Genomic DNA, 18723 nt, shown 5'->3' on the forward strand with positions numbered 1-18723 from the left:
TGATTAAGTCCTCAGAGTTTTGGGCAGCTGTTACGGCCTTGCAGTTGCAGGCCCAGCCAAGTGCTCGCAACGCACGTAGGAATTGGTCGCCCAATTCTCCTGGCTGTTGTCTGCGAGTAGCCAGAAGATGTCTGGCGTAGGTTACATTAGTCTGTTTGTTGTACTGGCCTTATAAAAGTTCGATCGCATCATCGTAAGTTTCAGCGTCTCTAATCATCGAGAATACTTGATCGCTTACCCGGGCGTGGAGCACATGTAGCTTGTCGGTTTCAGTCCAGACGACGGAGGCGGAGAGGAAAGTTTTGAAACATCGCAGCTAGTGATCGAAGCTGTTAGAGGCACCTATGGTTTGAGGATCCAATTCTAATCTATCGGGTTTTAGTATCTGCTCCATCCCAAAACTATTTTGCGAATAAAATTGATGCACTATCAATCAAGCAAAGACTAGTTTGTATGCAAGAACAAATAGGCTTTTATTCGCAAAAGACTTGGAGCACACCCATGCTGATGAACTGGTCCGGCGACTGAGGCAGGGGGGTTGGGAGCAGTCACCTTTATACCTGGACCAGGGGGGGAGGAGTCTCAGGCAGGGTCGGTAGGGGCATGCCTAGGCATGTCATACACACACACACAGGCAATAAGCTTAACAGTGGTTTATCGCACAGCACTTGCTCTAATTCAGGCCAGGAGGAATGGCAGTGAGGAAACCTGCCCCTCGGTTCATTGAGGGGACCCTAACCAGAATGCTGGATGCCATGGAGGAGAGGAGGGCAACAATCTACCCTTAGTCTGACAAGAGACTCTCTGGCAAGAACATGAACCAGCGTGGAAGACAGGGACAGCACTGGTAAATTCCAGCACCCTCTACAAGCGGACCCTCCACAGCACCCTCCGCAGGGTGGCACGGTGGCACAGTGGTTAGCACTGTTGTCTCACAGCACCAGGGACCCGGGTTCGATTCTCAGCTTGGGTCACTGTCTGTGCGGAGCCTGCACATTCCCCCATGTCTGCATGGGTTTCCTCCGGGTGTTCCAGTCTGAAAGACATGCTGGTTAGGTGCATTGGCCATGCTAAATTCTCCCTCGGTGTACCCAAACAGGCGCCGGAGTGTGGTGACCAGGGGACTTTTTAAATAGTAATTTCAATGCCGTGTTAATGTAAGCCTACTTGTGACACTAATAAAATTTAAAAATAAAGATGAATGGCCTACTCCATTCTGCCAGGGTAAGTGCTCCCTACCTCCTCCCTGCACTCGACCTTGCCATCACCCCTCGGAATGTCGTCTTGATCCCACATGCTGCCACCTAGCAGGACCCCAGCACCCAAACTCCCACAAATTTCCTCACACCCCCGGGACTTCTCTCCTCACAACCCCTCCCGCCTCATGCATTTGTCTCCCTGCAGGATAAGCCTGCTTACAATTGTTGGGAATGAGAGAAGATGGGCAGTGGGATGCCTCCTGACTCTGTGTGAGGAGACAGCCATGGAACATGCAGGGAAGGAGCAGGAACAGGCCATTTCTGAGACTGAGGTGAGCCTGAGAGAGAAAAGTGAGGAGCCAATGCACCTTCATCCAGATGACCAGTCTCAAGTGAGTTCTGTGTATCCCAGACCATTGGGCTGGCCACGTACTAATGCCATGTCCCTTCCCTTGCAGGAGCTTCATCCGATCGGCCTGGCACACCCACCAGCAACGTCCCACCGTCCACCCTCGACACAAACTCGGAGGCGATCTCGGAAGAAGACAGTGAACATGCGTCGCAGCTGTCGCCCGCACCATCCACCATCGCGGAGACACACACCTCACTGGGCGACCTTAGCGGCAGGATTTTGTGTCACTGTCTGGTGGGCAGCATGCTGCTGCTGAGGCAGGAATCCCAGGGTTCAGACAATCAGAGATCTGCTGGATCCCAGGACTCAGCTGTGCCCCAGCCAGGTGCCATGTTTCTGGACACATTCATTTCTCAGCTGCTGGAGATGCAATGGCAGAGCAGGGAATGCCAGGAGAGGGGGTCAGCGACACTCCTGCGACTGAGAGGCTGAATAGAGGAGTCCCAAAGCCTTCTGTCATAAGAGATACTGCCAGCAATGCCAGGCCAACACTGCAAGGATAACGCCCACGGTGGAAACCTGGGGCAAGGCGTCAAATCCGTGGCCGGAGAACTCCAGAGCGTGGCCCATTCCCTGAGGACCTTGGCTGAGGGGTTCAACTGAATGGTGCAGACAACGGCAGGCCTCCAGGACTGACAGCACCAGATGACATTGAGGCTTCTGGACTTCACTCCAGCTGCTCCTCGATCGCATGGAGTGATCCGGGGGCCCACAAGCATCTGGAGGGAGGAGGAACCACTGGAGCACATCCCAGGACCTTCCACTCAGGAGACCCTGGGTGGAACCAGCCAAACTGAACCCCCCTTCCTGGCAAGCACAATGGGCAGAACAGGGTGAAGCGACAACACAAGTGTCACCCGAACGTTGTCCAGAGCCCTCGAGGTCTCAGCCCTCCAGAGGACGCCCGCCAAGGCATCTCAGGTAACAGGGCATGGAAGGCAGCAGCCACCCCAACTCTGATGTGCATCCTGGGGACACACCTAGATGCAGTAGGAGGGTTCACAAGGCTAAGTCATTGTCAGTGCACAATGTAGACACGGGTGAAGTTCGGCACTAGTAGTTGGAGTCATTGCCACATTTTAATATGCAACTAAATTTAATATTATTGTTGCTCACCATCTTAAACACCATACTTTCTTTAACCCTCCTCCCAGTAGCATGGTGCTTCTCCCTATTGTACACAGCAGTTCTCACTGGGCCCTCCAGACAGTTAGGCCCTCTCAGTGTGAATGTTTCATTCACAGTGATAGGATTCAGACACGGTTCAGTGAACTTTAGATCCTCACCCCTAATCCCCCTCTAGAGCTAAGGGACAGTGGAATGTTACACTGACCCTCACTCAGACACACTGCATCAATGTGCTGACGCAGACAGACAAGAGTCAGACATAAGCAGTAGCTGTAGAGGATCACAGGCCATTCTTCACAGTGAGCCATCATCACCCTCCTGCAGTGACTGGGCTCCCCAGCCTCAGCACCCTGATGATTGAGATCTCAGCCACCTTCACTTCCTGGTCGTGGAGGGGTCACAAATTCTCAGGGCGGTGTCACACTGTAGGACAGCAAGCTAGTCTTCATCCATGAAGTGGGAGGTGTTGAGGTAATCTTTAGCCCCCCTGCCCATGTGCACCCTTTCCCAGTGCACCATCCTCAGACTCCTCAATGGGTTCTTCCTCGATGTCTCCCTGTGTGTTTTCCGCATCTGGGAACAGATGTCCTACCTTGAGGTCATCCTCAGGAAGCTCCTTCAGAGCAAGGTTGTAGAGGGTATACCACAGCAATGCAGGAGACCCTCTGGGGACCGTATTGTAGGGCACCACTCGACCAGTCAAGACAGCGGAACCGCATCTTTAACAGGCCAATGCACCACTCGATGATAGATCGGGTTACACTGTGTGCCTCATTGTAGCTGGTCTTTACAGTGATATATGGCCCCTGCATTAACATCATCAGCCATCAACTGAGGGGATATACCTTGTCCTCAAGGAGCCATCCCTGTAGCCTGGGATTTCCCTCAAAGATTCCAGGGATCTGGGACTGACAGAGGATGAAGCTGTCATCCAGCTGCCTGGAAAAACAGACACATACGTGCATGAAGTGCACCTGGTTTCCACACACAGCTGGACATTGATGGAGTGGAGCCCCTTCTGGTTTATGAAAGAGATTCCCTGGTGCGATGGGGCACAGAGAACAGCGAACATCGGGGAGGGAGCCCAGGAAGACTGAGAAGATTGTGATCTGAAATCTTGCTGGTGCAGATCCCATTCTTGGCCTCTCGCGAGATTTAGCACTCATGATGGGATTTGCACCTGCAGCTCATGGGCCTGCTAAACTGCACCCATTGAAATTAGGTTTCAGACCTTCTTGGGGCGGAAACCTTGTTACAAATGATCCAAAGGTGTGCGGGTTAGGTTGATTGGCCATGCAAAATTGCCCCTTATCATGAGTGGGACTAGCAGGGTAATTACATGGGGTTACGGGGATAGGGCTGGATGGGATTGTTGTCAGTGCAGGCCCGATGGGCTGAATGGCCTCCTTCTGCACTGTAGGGATTCTATGACTTTATGTTACTGGGGAGGGGGTGGGGGTGGGGGGGGTGGGGGGGGGGGCGTGGGGGGGGGGGAGAGAACTTGCTGAAGAGATTCACATTTTGAGTCTCGCAATATTTTATACCCACGTTCACGGTGAACACGGGCGCAAAATCACGGAAGTGAGATGTAAAGACAGGCAGAGCATTCGTGCATTTTGTTTTGTCAGTTGAACTGGTTGCGCATTTTGACTAGATTCGGTGTGTTGGAGCTAAATACAATGGAGAAATACTCAATAGCAGACAATTTGTTCAGGACAAATGAAACATGAAGAAAGGTAACACTGGAGAAACACATACTTATGTTCCCATCCTTGGGTGATCCAAAGAACACAAAGATAGTCATTTTTAGCAATGCTTCACATGTTAATCTACTTGACAGATATTGTAATACAACTCGTTCTGTAATATTCTTGATGGATAGGAATAGGAAAATTTATCCTTTAGCTTGTGAAACTAGGAAAATAAACGCATTGTTTTATAATACTTTGGCTACCCTAACATTGGCTCTTGGGCAGGTAATGAAAATGTGATTCTATTTTTCAAATATTTGAAATGAGGTATTGTACAATTTGTTTTAGAAGATGTAGTCTGTGTACTATGAAAAGTAATTGTTCAGAGTTTAAGGGAAGGAGAGATCACAGTGTCAAGTTTTGTACAATAATGGAGGCCTTTGATTTAGTTTGGCTTGAAATCTAAAGTTTTAAAGTTTATTTATTTGTGTCACAAGTGGGCTTACTTTAACACTGCAATGAAGTTACTGTGAAAATCGTCACACTCTGGCGCCTGTTCGGGTACACCGAGGGAGAATTTAGCATGGCCAATGCACCTAACCAGCACTTCTTTCGAACTGTGGGAGGAAACCGGAGCACCCCGAGGAAACCCACGCAGACATGGGGAGAACGTGCAGATTCCGCACAGTGACCCAGGCCAGGAATCGAACCCCGGTCCATGGCGCTGTGAGGCAGCAGTGCTAGGCGCTGTGAGGCAGCAGTGCTAACCACTGAGCCGCCCTCTGGTTGCCCATATAAACTTTCCATTTTTGCTTAAAGAGAGAGAAGGAATCTGTTAATATTTCTTGTATTTAATTCTGTGCCAGTGTGGTTATTAACTGGGGATTCACTTGTGCTCTATAAACAGGAATGCAAATGTTAAATACAAAAAGGAAGAGACTGAAGCTCGTCATTGAGGTGCATGTTTGTAATGTATACATTTATAAATAAATACTGATAAAAGTGTGTAAAGATTGGCTCATGTTCTATCTTTTACCACCTGGCTTTCTGAAATATAACATCAATTTCTCACCGACTTTCTTTGGCTCAGAGATTTGGTCCATCCCAGTTGAATCATCCAAGATAAATCTGCTAGTTGAAATATCAGCTTGAGCGGACGATTTATACTGGTCTCAGGTTTTGCAGGAGATTACGACAGACTATTTTTGTCTCTCCACCTGTGAGCTGTAGAAATAGAAGTATTTAAACTAACTAGTTTGCTATCTCTGAACAACCAGTCCATATGGAATGGATTTATGTCACATGAAAACAATGTTTCCCTGTGCAAACAAAAATTGAAAAACAAGTTTCTTTATAAATGTGTATTCACTGTTGTCTGAAACAGCGGTGTTACGTTAGTTGCTACTGTGCAGACAATGGAATGTTCCGAATGAACGCTCATTCTGAAATATAATCCTATGCCTTTATTTGGAAATCTCCCACAATTCTGAAGTTGCAACATGTTTTAAAAATGTACTGGTGATTTGAGAGTTTAAAATATTGACTATTATCCAGCAACAAACATGATGTTTAGCAAATTACTCTGAGTATATTTATTTTACTATTGCTGGGTAGCGTAATAACTAGTACTCATCACCATGGAGTCCAGAGCATAAACAGTGGCATTGACTTGTTGGGCTGAATGGCTGCTTTCAGTGTTATAAAGTTGCATGCAATTCGAGGAGCTCCAACCTCAGAACATAAATGGTCCAATGGCATTATTTTAAGAAGGGTAGTCAAATTCAGTTTTCTTTTATCCATTCATGGGATTAGGGCACCATTGGCACGGCCAGAATTTATTGCCCATCCTTACTTACACTTGAGAAGGCGGTAGTGAACTGCCTTCTTGATCCTTTCAGTCCATGAGGTGTAGGTACACCCACAGAGCTGTTAGGGAGCGAATTCCAGCATTTTGACCCAGCGACAGTGAAGGAAGGGCAATATATTTCCAAGTCAGGATGGTGAGTGGTTTGGAGGGAAACTCCCAGATGATGGTGTTTCTATGTGTCCGTTGCCCTTGTCCGTCTGGATGGTAGTGGTCATGGGTTTGGAAGATGCCACCTAAGGAACATTGGTGAGTTCCTCAGATGCACACAGCTGCCGCTGTGCATCACTGGTGGACGGAGTGAATGTTTGTAGATATAGTGCAAATCAAGTGGGCTGCTTTATCCTGGATGGTGCTGAGCTTCATGAGTGTTGTTGGAGCTGCACTCATTTTTACAATATGCAACAACTTCAGAATTGTGGGAGATTTTCAATGATATATAATCTTGTACATTTAAAGTGCATGTTCATTAGGATATTCCACTCTCAGTAAATTAGCAAGTGGAGAGTATTCCATCACACTCCTGATTTGTGCCTTGTAGATGGTGGTCAGTTTATAAATTACTTTCTGCAGGATTCTAAGCCTCTGACCTGCTCTTATTGCCACAATGTGTATATGCCTAGTCCAGTTCTGTTTCTAGTTAATGATAACCCCAGAATGTTGATAGTGGGGGATTCAGCGATGGTAATGCCATTGAATGTCAAGGGATGATGGTTAGATCCTCTCTTGTTGGAGATGGCGTTGTCTGACACTTTTATGGCAAGAATGTTACTTGCCACTTGTCAGCCCAAGCCTGGATATTGTCCAGGTCTTGCTGCGTTTGGTCATCGACTTCAGGGAGTGTAGTGGAGGACATGCCCCTGTCTACATCAATGGGAACTTCAAGTTTTTAGGTGTCCAGATGATCAACAAGCTGTCCTGGTGCCCCTATGCCGACACTATAGTTAAGAAAGCCCACTAACGTCTCTACTTTCTCAGAAGACAAAATAAATTTGGCATGTCCACTACGACTCTCACCAACTTTTACAGATGCACCACAAAAAGCATTTTTTCTGGTTGTATCACAGCTTGGTGTGGTTCCTGCTCTGTCCAAGATCGCAAGAAACTACAAAGGGCCATGAACGAAGCCCAGTCCATCACTCAAAACAGACTCCGAACCATTGACACTGTCTGTACTTCCCGCTGCCTCGGGAAAGCAGCTAGCATAATTAAGGACCCCACGCACATACTCTCTTCCACCTTCTTCCATCGGGAAAAAGATACAAAAGTCTGAGGACACATACCAACCGACTCAAAAACAGCTTCTTCCCTGCTACCATCAGACTTTTGAATGGATCAACCTCACATTAAGTTGATCTTTCTCTACACCCTAGCTATGACTATAACTCTACATTCTGCACTCTCTCGTTTCCTTCTCTATATATGGTATGCTTTGTCTGTATAGCGCGCAAGAAACAATACTTTTCACTGTATACTAATACATGTGACAATAATAAATCAAATCAAATCAAACATGGACTGCTTCGGTACCTGGAGTCATGAATGGTGCTGAACATTGTGCAGTCATCAGTGAACATCCCCACTTCTGACCTTATAATGGAAGAAAGTTAAATGATGAAGCAGCTGAAGATGGTTGGGCCTAGGACACTACCCTGAGAAACACCTGAAATGATGTCCTGGGACTGAGATGACTAACCTCCAACAACTACAACCATCTTCCTTTGTGGCAGGTATGTCTCCAAACAATGGAGAGAGTTTCCCCCCCGATTCTCATTGACCACAGTTTTGCTAGTCCTCCTTAATGCCACACTTAGTCAAATGCTGCCTTGATGTCAAGAACAAAGACTCTCTCCTCACCTCTGGAGTTCAGCTCTTTTGTCCATGTTCGAGTTCAGGCCAGGTTGGATTTGTCCTGCTTTTTGTGTACAGGACATACCTGAACAATTTTTTACATTGCGGGATATGTCGTGTTGTAGCTGTACTGGAACACCTTGGCTAGGGGTGCGGCAAGTTCTAGAGCATAGATCTTCAAAACTATTGCCAGGATATTGTCAGGGCCCATAGCCTTTGCAGTATCCAATACTGTCAGGCATTTCTTGATGGTTTCTTCTTCCTCCTCCAGTGCATTGTTTAATTGATCACCACCATTTATGACTGGAGGTGGCATGACTGCAGAGCTTAGATTTGATCGGTTGATTATGGAATCACTTAGCTTTGTCTATTGTTTGCTGGTTATGCTGTTTGGCACACAAGTTGTACTGGCAAAATCAACATCACTAAAACAGATTATGTGGTCAGTTGCTTCAATGCTGCTTGTGACAGCTTGCTGTGTGCAATCTGGCAGCTATTTTTCATATGGTACACCAGGAACTACACTTTAAACAAATAGGTTCTAAAGTGTTTAGTGTCCAATGTGCACTGAAATGTGGAACCCGAGTTGACTTGGATTTGTGTCAATTGCAACAGGATCACTCTGAAATATTTCCAGTGTTCTCCACTTTGAAGATAAATCCAAGCTGCCTATATTGAAATGGAACTGGATTTCATAAAAAAGAACATTTGCAATAAGAAAAAGCCATTAAGGTCACTCCTACTTTCGATCACATGGTTGCCCAGACATGGAATCAGTAAACAAAATGAAGGAGATTATCATCGACTTCAGGAAATGTAGAGGAGAACATGTCTCTGTCTACATCAACGGAGACAAAGTAGAAAGGGACGAGAGCTTCAAGTTTTTAGGTGTCCACATCACCAACAACCTGCCCTGGTCCCTCCATGTCAACACTATTAAGTTAAGAAAGCCCACCAACAGCTCTACTTTCTCAGAAGACTAAGGAAATTTGGCATGTCAGCTACGACTCTCACCAACTTTTACAGATGCACCGTAGAAAGCATTCTTTCTGGCTGTATCACGGCTTGGTATGGCTCCTGCTCTGCCCAAGACCGCAAGGAACTATAAAAGGTCATGAATGTAGCCCAATCCATCACGCAAAACAGTCTCCCATCCATTGAATCTGTCTACACTTCCCCTTGCCTCGCCAAAACAGCCAGCATAATTAAGAACCCCACGCACTCTGGACATTCTCTCTTCCACCTTCTTCCGTCGGGAAAAAGATACAAAAGTCTGAGGTCACATACTAACCGACTCAAGAATGGCTTCTTCCCTGCTGCTGTCAGACTTTTGAATGGACTTACCTTGCATTAAGTTGCTCTTTCTCTACACCTTGGTTTTAACTCTGACACTACATTCTGCACTCTCTCATTTCCTTCTCTATGAATGGTATGCTTTGTCTGTATAGCGCGCACGAAACAATACTTTTCGCTATATGTTAATACATGTGACAATAATAAATCAAATCAAATCAAATCAAAACCTGTCCACCAAGTCTTAAATATATCCAACAATGGGGTATCCACATCCTTCTTGAGTAGAACATTCCAAAGATCAAAATAGTCAGGTTGAAGAAATTTCTCCTCATTTCAGTCCTTAAATGATTGACTCCTTATGTATTACTGAGAGGCAACATGGTTTTGTGAAGGGGAGGTCATGTCTCACGAACTTGATCGAGTTTTTTGAGGAAGTGACGAAGATGATTGATGAGGGTAGGGCAGTGGATGTTGTCTACATGGACTTCAGTGAGGCCTTTGACAAGGTCCCTCATGGCAGACTAGTGCAGAAGGTGAAGTTGCATGGGATCAGAAATGAGCTGGCAAGGTGGATACAAAACTGGCTCGGTCAAAGAAGACAGAGTGTAACAGTGGAAGAGTGCATTTCTGAATGGAGGGCTGTAACAAGTGGTGTTTCTCAGGGATCAGTGCTGGACCTTTGCTATTGTAATATATATAAATGATTTGGAGGAAAATGTAACTGGTTTGATTAGTAAGTTTGCAGACGACACAAAGGTTGGTGGATTTGCGGATAGCGATGAGGAACATCAAAGGATACAGCAGGATATAGATCAGTTGGAGACTTGGGCGGAGAGGTGGCAGATGGAGTTTTATCCAGACAAATGTGAGGTAATGCATTTTGGAAGGCCTAATACAGATAGGAAATATACAGTAAATGGCAGAACTCTTAAGAGTATTGATAGGCAAAGGGTTCTGGGTGTACAGGTACACAGGTCACTGAAAGTGGCAATGCAGGTGGAGAAGGTGGTCAAGAAGGCATAAGGCATGCTTGCCTTCATCGGCCGGGACATTGAGTTTAAAAATTGGCAAGTCATGTTGCAGCTTTATAGAACCTTAGTTAGGCTGCACTTGGAATATAATGTTCAATTCTGGTCGCCACACTACCAGAAGGATGTGGAGGCTTTGGAGAGGGTACAGAAAAGATTTACCAGGATGTTGCCTGGTATGGAGGGCATTAACTATGAGGAAAGGTTGGAGAAACTTGGTTTGTTCGCACTGGAATGACGGAGGTTGAGGGGCGACCTGATAGAAGTCTACAAGATTATGAGAGGCATGGACAGAGTGGATAATCAGAAGCTTTTTCCCAGAGTGGAAGAGTCAATTACTAGGGGGCACAGGTTTAAGGTGCGAGGGGCAAGGTTTAAAGGAGATGTACGAGGCAGATTTTTACACAGTGGGTGCCTGGAACTCATTGCCGGGGGAGGTAGTGGAAGCAGATACGGTAGTGACTTTTAAGGGGCGTCTTGACAAATACATGAATCGGATGGGAATAGAGGGATATGGTCCCTGGAAGGGTAGGAGGTTTTAGTTCAGTCGGGCAGCATGGTCGGTGCAGGTTTGGAGGGCCAAAGCGCCTGTTCCTGTGTTGTAATTTTCCTTGTTCTTTGTTCTTATCCTGAGGCTGTGCCCCTGTGTCTTAGATTCCCCAGCCAGGGAAACAACCTTTCAGTGCTTACCTGTCAAGTCTCTTCAGAATTTTATATATTTCAGTGAGATCACCTCTCAATCTTCTAAACTCCAGAGAGTATAGGCTTAATTTACCATAATTCTCATCATATGACACCACTCTCAAGAACCAATCTAGTGAACCTTCACTCAACCTGTTACAACTTTAATTTCACCTGAGAATCAACCACAGGAAGCCTCGCAGATCACTAAACAGTCATCTGCCAGAAGACTTTCACTTCAACTTGGGGACCAAGTGTAGCGTGTCAAAGTTCAGAGATGACTAAGATGAATGGTAGAGCAAAGTGTGCAGAGGATACTGAAAGTCTGCAGAGGGATATAGATAAGCTGGAGTTTAGAAGATTGAGAGGTAATCCATTTTGGCAGGAATACAACAAAATGGACTATTATTTAAAATGGTAAAACAATTGCAGCATGCTGCTGTGCAAAGGGACCTGGGAGTCCTTGTTCATGAATCGCAAGAAGTTGGTTTCCAGGTTTTAGCGGGATTTAGGATAACCTGGTACTGAAAAACTAATAAATCGAGATAGACTAATTTAGAAATGAATATAGTAAAGGTACTGTTTTGCATAGAAACACATATAACCATTGTTAGAGAATTTAAATTTGTGTTTTTATATATTCTGTATTAAAATATACACCTTGGCCAACTACAGACTGTCCCAAGGCATAATGGGATAAAAGCTGAGTAAGACGAACCACATTCTTTAAGAACAATACAGCCACAGAGCACAGTTTTTATCAGTATGGGCTATAGAAAGTGCAAGTATCCCAGACACTAGAATGAATGGAATAATTCAATTTCTATTGCGAAGAGGTTGCTCAGCAGAAAGTGGGAAAAGAACTCTTGAATTCTACGACCTACGTAATTGGTGTTGTTCAAGAGACAGCGCGAAAGGTACCTTTGAACTCTACGACCTACGTAATTCAGGTTGCTAAGAGCTATTGGGCAGGAGCTTTCAGATTCTACGGACCAATAAATTCTCATGTTGCCAGAGAGTAGGATGTTATTGACCAAGGTAAATAATTCACACTAACATGATTGGCTCATTTGGTTAGGATGACAGAGTACGTGGGCAAATTATTTCTGAAAAATGTATAATTGCAGTACGTCTTAATAATGTAATTTAGAGTAGTTTGAGCCACCTCAACTGCTCTCCCTCACGTGTAGACTAGGCCTGGGAAAAATAAAGTACATCTTCAACCAGAATTTACTGTCTCCATTAGTTCTTTGTATTTGCTAAGCTGTAATTGATAAAGAGAAATCTCTCGCATGAAAGCCAGCATAATACACAGGTCTCTGAAAAAGCACCTACAGAGGTGCAGTAGGCAATTCAAAAGGCAAATGGAATTTTCTCCTTCATTGCTAGAGGGATGGAGTTTAAAAACAGTGAGGTTATGTTGCAGCTGTAAAATGTGCTGGTGAGGCCACACCCGCAGTACTGTGTACAATTTTGGTCTCCTTACTTGAGAAAGGATGCACTGGCACTGGAGGAGGTGCAGAGGAGATTCACTAGGTTGATTCCTGAGTTGAGAGGGTTGACTTATGAGGAGAGACTGAGTAGACCAGGACTATACTCATTGGAATTTAGAAGAATGAGAAGGGCTCTTATAGAAACATATAATATAGAAGCAGGGAGGTTGTTTCTACTGGCAGGTGAAAGTAGAACTAGGGGGCATAACCTCAAAATAAGGGGGAGCAGATTTAGGACTGAGTTGAAAAGGAACTTCTTCACCCAAAAGGTTGTGAATCTGTGGAACTCCCTGACCAGTGAAGCAGTTGAGGCTACCTCATTGAATGTTTTTAAGGCAAGGATAGATAATTTTTGAACAGTAAAGGAATTAAGGTGATCGGGCGGGTAAGTGGAACTGAGTCCAAGAAAAGATCAGCCATGATCTGATTAAATGGCGCAGCAGGCTCGAGGGGCCAAATGGCCTATTCCTGCTCCTAGTTCTTATGTTCTTAACTAAAAACATCAACTCATCTAAGAAACTACATACCTGCAACAAAAGCCAGACTGAGACAATTATATAATAAAAATAAAATTCTGTGGATGCTGCAGATCTACAATAAAAGCAGAAAGTGCTGGAAAACCTCAGCAGGTCTGGCAGCACCTGTGGAGAGTGAAGCAAAGTTAACTTATTTGGAGCTGAAGAGAGGAACTGAGACAATCATGCTTTGTAATCATATTGTTCTTTCTTTCCCTGCATCTCCCCCAAAGGTAGGGGAGTCTAAAACTAGAGGGCATAGGTTTAAGGTGAGAGGGGAGAGATACAAAAGTGTCCAGAGGGGCAATTTTTTCACACAGAGGGTGGTGAGTGTCTGGAACAAGCTGCCAGAGGTAGTAGTAGAGGCGGGTACAATTTTATCTTTTAAAAAGCATTTAGATATTTACATGGGTATGATGGGTATAGAGGGATATGGGCCAAATGTGGGCAATTGGGATTAGCTTAGGGGTTTTAAAAAAAAGGCAGCATGGACAAGTTGGGCCGAAGGGCCTGTTTCCATGCTGTAAACCTATATGACTCTATGACTCTAATCTAAACATTGATTATTGTATCTGGGAGTCACTAAGTGGCAAAAGAGGGATAAGGTGACACCTCCTGAGGGCTGGTGTGCCCAGTGGCTTGGCAACAATGCCAAAAACAACAACACGTAAGGTCACTTTGCCACTTTATGTGCCTCTGAAGGATTATAAGAACATAAGAACTAGGAGCAGGAGTAGGCCATCTGGCCCCTCGAGCCTGCTCTGCCATTCAATAAGATCATGGCTGATCTTTTCGTGAACTCAGCTTCACTTAACCACGCACTCACCATAGCCCTTAACTCCTTTACTGTTCAAAAATTTATCAATCCTTGTCTTATAAACATTAAGTATGGTAGCTTCAACTGCTTCACTGGGCAGGAATTTCCACAGATTCACAACCCTTTGTGTGAACAAGTTCCTCCTCAACTCAGTCCTAAATCTGCTCCCCCTTATTTTGAGGCTATGCCCCCTACTTTTAGTTTCTCCTGCCAATGGAAACAACTTCCCTGCTTCTATCTTATCTATTCCCTTCATAATCTTTTATGTCTCTATAAGATCCCTCCTCATTCTTCTGAATTCCAATGAGTATAGTCCCAGTCTACTCAGTCTCTCCTCATAAGCCAACCCTCTCAACTCTGGAATCAACCTAGTGAATCTCCTCTGCACCCCTTGCAGTGCCAGTATATCCTTTCCCAAGTAAGGAGACCAAAACCGTACACAGTACTCCAGGTGTGGCCTCACCAGCACCTTATACAACTGCAACATAACTTCACTGTTTTTAAGCTCCATCCCTCTAGTAATGAAGGACAAAATTCCATTTGCCTTCTTAATTACCTGCTGCACCTGCAAACCAACTCCTGTGATTCTTGCACAAAGACAGCCAGGTCCCTCTGCACAGCAGCATGCTGCAATTTTTTACCATTTAAATAATAGTCCATTTTGATGACCTCACATTTACCAACATTGTACTCTATCTGCCAGACCCTTGCCCACTCACTTAAACAATCTATATCCCTTTGCAGACTTTCAGCGTCCTTTGCACAGCCACTCATCTTAGAGGCACCTGCAAATTTTGACACACTACACTTGGTCCGCAACTCCAAATTATCTATGTAAATCGTAAACAATTGCGGTCCCCACACTGATCCTGAGGCACACCCCTAGCCACTGATTGCCAACCAGAAAAACACCCATTTACCCCCACTCTTTGCTTTCTGTTAGGTAACCAATCCTCTATCCAAGCTAATACATTACCTGTAACACCGTGCACCTTTATCTTATGCAGCAGTCTTTGGTGCGGCACCTTGTCAAATGCCTTCTGGAAATCCAGATACACCACACCCACAGGTTCCCCTGCAGGATTAGCCTGCACACTCATTGCAAAGGTGCATCAAATGAAGATACCCCACCTAACTGGATTGTTTGTGGCATGCCCACCATCTCTCATAGTTGGAAGGATGCCAATAATCCAGCGAAGGAAATGTGGCAACCAATAGGTGCACAAACTCCCCAAACAACAATGTGAGAAGTAATCTGTTCTTGTGATATTGATTGAGGGATAAATATTGGCCAGGACACCGAGGATAACTCCTCTGCTCTTCCTCAAAATAATGGAATCTTTTACATCTACCCAAACAGGCGGACAGGGCCTGGTTTAACATCTCATGCAAAAGGCAGCACCTCTAACAATGTGGCACATCCTATTGTCTTGAGTTTTGTGTTCCAACCCTAGAGTGAGATTTGAACCCAGAACTGGTTAATTCAGAAACAAGATTCCACCAATTGAGCCACAAACCTTCATAAACAAATTGCGGGACCTACTCCACAGCTTAATCTAATGCCTTGCCTTGTCTGCCCACTCAGGCGGGCATAAAAGATCCCCTGGCACTATTTTGAAGAGCAGGAATGTTATCCCCAGTGTTTTGTTCAATATTTATCACTCAATCAACATCATAAAAAGGTATCAGCTCATTGCCGCATTGCTGTTAGTGGTGGCTTGGTGTGTACCAATTGATCGCTGATTTTCCTACATTACAACAGTGACTATACATCAAAAGTACTTAATAGGCTATAAAGCATTTTGGGATGTGCCCAGAAAACAAAAGGTGCCATCTGAATGCAAATCATTTCTTTCTTATACGTTCCGGTCAACACATTTCATTTTCAGCAAAAATAATTTTAAAATACAAAAACAAAAATGTTGGAAATCTGAAATAAAAACAACTAAAATGTTGGAAAAACACAGCAGGTCTAGAGAACCTATTAACGTTTCAGGTCAACAACCTTTCATCAGAACTACTTGAACATAATATATTAAACCGCATGAAACCGGAGGCGTTACTGAATAAATCTCATCGTTAGAAATGGTCAGACTATTGTGTTAAAAGCAATTTGTAGTTTACACAATTGTATCATTGACAATTACGTGTTTTGACTAATTTATTAGCGCGGTTTTAAATGGGGGAGGCTTTTTACACGTGTGAATTGTAACTAATAGAATCATCAAAGTAGGCTGAGTTTGTCATAAGTGGTTTATGATGGAATCGAGAGATGGGGCAGTGATGCTTAAAATCACACTGTTTGCTCTTCACCTGCTCTTTTTGGTAATGTTAAATGTGTTTTATTTGAAGAGTTAATACTTTCCTTCCATTTAAATAACTTCGTTGAATTGAATCTAATTAAATACTAGTGTAAATGCTGCGCACACTTGATTAAGTCGCATTAATGATTAGTGTGGATTTTTAACGGTATGGGCAATTGTTTTTACCCGACCATTTTAGATCTCTTCCTAATTCACCATAGTTAGTTCCATCATTTATTTTCTTGAGAAACGTAGCGAGAATAACATCTAAGTAATGACTTCAACAATCTGTGCGGTTCTCAAGTTTCTGGACATAATCACTGGTGTTAAGGGCGAGAAGGCGAACGCTCTCCCCAAACTAGCCCAAAACATTATACTTAATGTTGTTTCATCAAAATGATTTATGTTCCTTTCAACGGAAATTCTATGCTTATCTTTTAAATGTTAGAGACTCAAACAGCACTTCCTGCGGGTGGAAGTTTTGGTCATTGCTGCCTGTCGATGATTGGGTGGAGCTATGAATTTGATTTTTTTTAGAAACTTATTAATCGCTCCTTTTGAAGGCTTATTTGCCCCATGCCCAAATTACTAGAACAAAGATGTTTTGAACAGACTGCCACTTAACCTCTTTCAAATGAATGAAATTCCCTTGCATTCATCCACCAAAAATCCGAGATCAGTAAAATAAAATTCGACAGCTCCCGTCTCAGCTGTGTGGCTCTCCCATCAGGCTAAGGGAGGAAACTTTTAAGGCAACAGGCACTGATTTAGGAAAGCAAATACTTCCTTTTTAAAAATGTAATCTAACCCTAATCTCTGACAGTCTTTGCCTCGCTCAGTATATTGATGGGCTGGCTGTCAAAATGTATTTGCCTGGGTGAACTCTCTCCTTGCATTTACAGCCAGTAAATACTTGGCCCATTGGTCAGTATGTTCTAATGGTGAACCTTTAGTCTGTTGTGAATTTCTAGTCTACCTCATGGCATTGAACAGTACTTCTCAGTCCTTTGACTAAGATCAAGCATAAGATGAGACATAATGCCTGTTCTTGTTGTTGTTGTTGGGGTTGGGGGGGGGATTAATTGAATTCATTTTAAATTGGTTTTTTTTGGAGCAAGCAAGGGGCTGGCCCTGTTCACTCAACGCATTGCCTTTATAGTGAGGAAGGGCAATTACACAACAATTGTCTCAATTTTGAGTATCGAGTCTTTATTGGGGTGGGGGTTGGGTTTGGGGTTGGAGTCAAAAGTTCCCACCTCCCAAATACAGGTCACCGTTTGGAAGACCAAAATAATCAACTGCCATTCCAAATAACTCAATGAAAAGCCAATTTAATTCAACTTCTCAGTATTGAGTTATTGAAAAGGCTACTGCTTCTTAGGAGCCTTTGTTAGCCACATGAAGTTTCTTTCTACCATCTTCCTCCCTTCCCCCCACCAAAGTTGTGTGATGTGGCATGTTTACTTTTCCTCCTGCTCTGCAGAATTTGACAATACTATTCTAGGATCTTCCAGATGTGTAACTTTGCTAAAACGTTTTTAAAAAGCAAATGTTTTTCTTCCAGGTATTTGGTATTGAACTTGTGTGGATGGGTGCTTCAATTCACCTGAACCTGTATCCCATCTCCCTACTGGCTGGGAAATTGATCACTGGAGTCCCTGCTGTGCTCCTGATTGTTGGTGTCCTCATTTCTTTCATGGCTATCTTTGGGATTGCTTCTGTTTGGAAGGCGAACGTCACTATGGTGAAAGTGGTAAAAACTGTACTTTACTTCCATGAATTTGTGGGGGGGGTTTTTGTGTTCCTATCTAAATTTATGTTTAAAATGAAGTTAAACAGTGGAAAGGGCTAGAGAAGAGTAAAAGATTAAATACTTTGGTCAATCATTCAGGGGAAGAGAGCGGACAGGAAAAGAAACAAATAATAAAGATTTAACTTCTCCCAAATACAGACATTCTTCTTGTGACTACATTATCACCCCTTGTGTAAGATGACATTTACTACTAAAAAACAAGATGGTCTGCGAGGAACTCTTAGTATATGTGATAGGTTAGGGGATTGGTTAGTATCATCAAACTTTAAGTCAGCATGCTTTTAGAGATCAAATGTTTTCTATATATCACCTTTTTAGATTTCTCTGCATTTTGGGAAGAGCTGACTTGATGTTTTTCTCAGTTATGGTATTTTTTTTCCAGAAGCTTGTTTGCTATGTGTCTTCACCTCCCTGTATCTTGTGCTGCTTCTGCATGTTATACATGAGTCAGCTACATTTAGATATTCTCTTCTGTTTTCCCGCTCCTACACTTTTCTGTTTCTTTTCCTGTCCACTCTCTTCCCCTGAATGATTGATTGACCAAAGTATTTAATCTTTTACTCTTCTCCAGCCATTTCCAGCACTTCCTCTTTGAATATCCACCTATATGTCCACAACTCAAATGCATTCAG

At 44.0% G+C, this 18723-nt stretch overlaps 1 protein-coding gene across 1 annotated transcript in view; it reads left to right on the forward strand.

Moving 5' to 3' along the window:
• The first annotated feature begins 1483 nt into the window (after nt 1-1483).
• The window catches only part of LOC144503393 (CD63 antigen-like), a 38860-nt gene continuing 21620 nt past the window's right edge, over nt 1484-18723 (forward strand). The window contains exons 1-2 of the mRNA XM_078227703.1: nt 1484-1591; nt 17843-18031. Coding sequence (XP_078083829.1) covers nt 1484-1591; nt 17843-18031 — 297 coding nt within the window. The remainder of the gene's footprint in view (nt 1592-17842; nt 18032-18723) is intronic.

Source organism: Mustelus asterias, chromosome 14, assembly GCF_964213995.1.
Source record: "Mustelus asterias chromosome 14, sMusAst1.hap1.1, whole genome shotgun sequence".
Classification (NCBI taxonomy): domain Eukaryota; kingdom Metazoa; phylum Chordata; class Chondrichthyes; order Carcharhiniformes; family Triakidae; genus Mustelus; species Mustelus asterias.